Below are 4013 nucleotides of genomic sequence, written 5' to 3' on the forward strand. Positions count from 1 at the left end.
AGGAATGTCCTGGAGGAACAGGCTGGACAAGACCTGAGACCCTCACAATCAAACCAGAGGTTTGAAATAGAAGAGAATAAAAGAGCACGGGCCATGCTACACAGAGATCAGCCACTTATGTGGTATCCACACAGAGCAACCCCACAGACCCCCTTTCTTCTAGGTCTTTAGGTGTCTGGGCCTCCCATGTCACTTCATGAGTCTGAGTTTGCAAACTCACCTTGCATGGATTGAGTACATTATCTAAAATGCAATGACAGATATTCTAATTCTATCACCTGTAATGCAGTAGATGTCAAGAGCCTCCAATTCATGATATCCGAGCACTCAAGGCCAAATTCCTCCTGCAGGTTTTCTTCCTTGCCTAGTTAATGTCTATTCCATATAATTGTTTCCTCCTAAAATAATATTGTTAGGGTACCTCCCTGAATTTCTGCTCCAGGTTTCAGAAAACTTTTCCCTTACAGCAACAAAAGTAAGAATAAGCAAAGTCAATCCTCCACGTGTTAGTCTGACTGCCCTGTAGCTGTCCTTTTCCAATCAAAAGATTTTCCTTCACCTGATGACTTCTATTGTCCTTAGCTCTTTGCCTTTTTGAGCTTGAGTTAGTTTACATGATCCATAATTTCCCACTAAACAGTTTCCCTCTCGGGGTTAGAACCTTTCTAGCGTTTATCTTAACAGATCATTCCTAAATGAAACATACATATTTTCTCACTGATATCACAGAATTTATTTAAATAGAAAACACTATCTAACAAGTACAGTTAGAGCCTTACTTTCTGTGAAAACCTCTGATTCGCTTTTTTATTCCGATATAACCAAAGACCCATTGTTCATTAATACATTCACTTCTTTCAACAAATATAACTCCAAATGCACTAGTTAAGGTGCTAAGTGTGAAGGGGACAATGTTCACATGCAATCTGGTGGTAAAACACATGATCAGAAACGTGACATATAATTTTTAAATCAATAAGTAATGATTACTGGTAAAAGAGCTCAGGCAGACGGACTTGCCTTGAGAGTGTGGGGGAGACACTTACGGGAGGAGAGTGAGTGGTATGAGCAGAAGGAAAGAGCCGTGCAAAGGCCCTGATGCAGGAGAAAGCGTGGTCTTCGGAAAGAATTAAAATAAAATAGGTCCATGCAGTTAGAGTACACAAGGAGAGGACAATAGCAGGATAAGTGTACCAAGGTTAATAAAGGCAAAATCACTAAGGGAGTCTTTTAAGCCAGAGTAAGGATTTTGGATTGTATTCTAAGAGAAACAAGAAGTTTTTAAAGGCCTTTAAGGAGAGGAGTGACACGATGCAACCTGAGATTGTTAAGGATAATTCTAGGCATCGCAAGGGGAATGAACTTTAGGAAACAAAAGTGGATACAAGTGACCATTTAGAAAATTCTTGAAACATGGGCTTCTTCAGCAAGCCACAAGAGCAGCAAAGAATAGAATTCAACATTTTTAACTCCTTGTTCAACATCCAGGTTTGAGACTGCACAAAAACCTATTTATGTGACTTTGAATTATTGTTAAAATTACTGACAAGAAATTTTAAAATCTCCCATTATATATTTATTAACCTGAACTGAAATGCCATCTTTAAAAATCAGTTTCCTCAGAAACAGACTCAGAGACAGAGAACAGACTTGTGGTTGCCAAGGAAGGGGTGGAGGAAGGAAGGATTGGGAGTTTGGGATTAGCAGATGCAAACTATTATACAGGAATGGATAAACAACAAGGTCCTACTGCATAGCACAGGGAACTATATTCAATATCCTGTGGCAAACCATAATGGAAAAGAATATGAAAAAGAATATATATATACATATATGTGTGTGTGTGTGTGTGTGTGTGTGTGTGTGTGTGTAACTGAGTCATTGCTGTACAGAAGAAATTAACACAAGCTTGTAAATCAGCTATACCTCAATAAAATTTAAAAAATAAAAATAAATAAAAATCAGTTTCCTATTGGTAAAGCTTAGTTAGCCAATAAGTAATGACTAAATTTAAAATTAGAATTTTAATTACGGCCTATTTCTAATGACCAGAGGCTAAAGTTTTTACAAATTGGAAATTTAAATTTGGGGATGATTCCTTTTATAAAATGATGTGTCCTCCACCAGAATGCCAAAATTAAACAAGCTTGTTTCACGTACCCACCAGCAGTGTGTGGCCTAAAATATCGTAGAACACATTACTGTCCACCTTTAGGCCCAAGGTCCTGGACATGCTGAGTCCTCTGCTGAAAGATCGCCACACGGTACAGCCCTGCACGTAGGAACCTGAACAGCAAAGAGGAAGGTAAAAATTAGATGGGAATGTTGAAGGTTCCTCACATTCTGTTAATCATCTCCAAAGCAAGCTAGAATATAACTAAGAACATTCTCCCACACGATATATAAAACTCAAGAAATAAGGAAGATAAGCAGGGTGGAATCCAAGGACCACGTGTTAGTAAAGAAAACCACCTGAGAAAGAGACAGTATGGCCAAACCACAGAGGAATACGTGGCCGTCAAGATTTCCAACTGGCCATCATCTTTGGTGTCTACTCTAATCACAATATGGTGCACAGCAGCTCAAAAGATGTTAAGGATGATGTGAAGAGCACTGCTTATGGACCAACACTGATCTCTGAAAACTGCCTCTGGCATGAGGAGAGGTAGTCATTATTTCCTGAGCTATGAAGTAATTTTTTAACTGACGTATAGTTGATTTACAATGTTTCAGGTATATAGCAAAGTTATTGAATATAACCACCATTGAATACGGTGGTTTGTGAAACTGAAGGGGAAATACCCTCTACCATATTAAGAGACATTGACATTTTAGGAAAACCATTACACTGGCTCCATGGCATATTTTATGATCCCCAAATCATAAATCATGTATGTGGACTGAATCAATCAATGAATAAATATTTACTGAGTATCAACTATATATTTCAGGAATTGTGCCTTGTGCCGGAGACATAAAGATGAATAAAACTAAGTAAATTCTGAACTTGTGTATCTTGAGTCTGATGGAGGAAACTCACATTAAAATAATAAAAATGTATTATTTGGATAGTAAAATTATAAATCCTCAAAAAGGAGTTTTGTATTATTTCCAGGTAGTGAGAGAGATTATATCAATACCAAATGTCTGAAGTATTGGAAAAATGACTTTGGATTGTGTAATAATTTGACTTTTAAATTGGGACTCTCAAGAAAATTCTCAACTATCATGTCCCCTAGACACAGAGCCTGTAGATTCCTCTCGACCTCAGCTCCCCCAGTACCAGATGCCCTCACATCAGTCACCAATGAGTTAACCCATTCATACCCACTCGCGTATGAAACACTGCCTGCTGCAGACTTTTCCCGACTCCAGACCTCCTCCATCACGTCACTCCATCAGAATACGCCTGCCCATCTGAACAACCAGGAAGTACTAATGTGTTTACAGAGCTATCTATTGTGGGTGGAGGTCAGGGCTCAGTAAACCTTTAAAAGCAGCTTGCATGCCAAGATTCCAACACTCTCCAACTCCAGTAACCGGGGACAGTTGGCCATACAGGTCATGGGAGTCTGTAGGGCATGAACCAATAAAGGATTCTTTGGCAAGCATGCCAGAAGTTTCTAACCTCTGCGTTAATGGGTTTCCCCCTCCCAGGAAACACATTTGCATTTTAACAGAGACCTACAGGAGATAATGTATTAATTCAGTGGATTTCAAACTTTTGTTAAGCACTGACTCCTTTTTCAAATAAAACTTAATGTATATAAATTAATAAATAAAAGTGCAAGTACTCTGAAGCAGAGGTTGAGGAGGCAGATTAAGTGAATTTTTGATGGGGGGGTTGATTATGTTCACTGATAACTCATATGTGACTACTCCCCTCACTTTTACTGGAACTGGCCCACATCAAGTATTCCTCAGCATCATAAGCACCATGAGACCGAAAAAACAGAGAGAAGGACACAAAGATACTGATGGTCCTAATGTACTAGGGAAAGAGCCATGTGAGG

General features: G+C 38.8%; 1 protein-coding gene across 1 annotated transcript in view; it reads right to left on the bottom strand.

Moving 5' to 3' along the window:
• PKHD1 (PKHD1 ciliary IPT domain containing fibrocystin/polyductin) overlaps positions 1-4013 on the bottom strand; it is a 433351-nt gene that overhangs the window by 244721 nt on the left and 184617 nt on the right. Inside the window, exon 40 of the mRNA XM_007451921.1 lies at positions 2161-2286. Within this exon, the coding sequence (XP_007451983.1) occupies positions 2161-2286 (126 nt within the window). The remainder of the gene's footprint in view (positions 1-2160; positions 2287-4013) is intronic.

Source organism: Lipotes vexillifer, unplaced genomic scaffold (genome assembly GCF_000442215.2).
Source record: "Lipotes vexillifer unplaced genomic scaffold, Lipotes_vexillifer_v1.1 scaffold147, whole genome shotgun sequence".
NCBI lineage: Eukaryota > Metazoa > Chordata > Mammalia > Artiodactyla > Lipotidae > Lipotes > Lipotes vexillifer.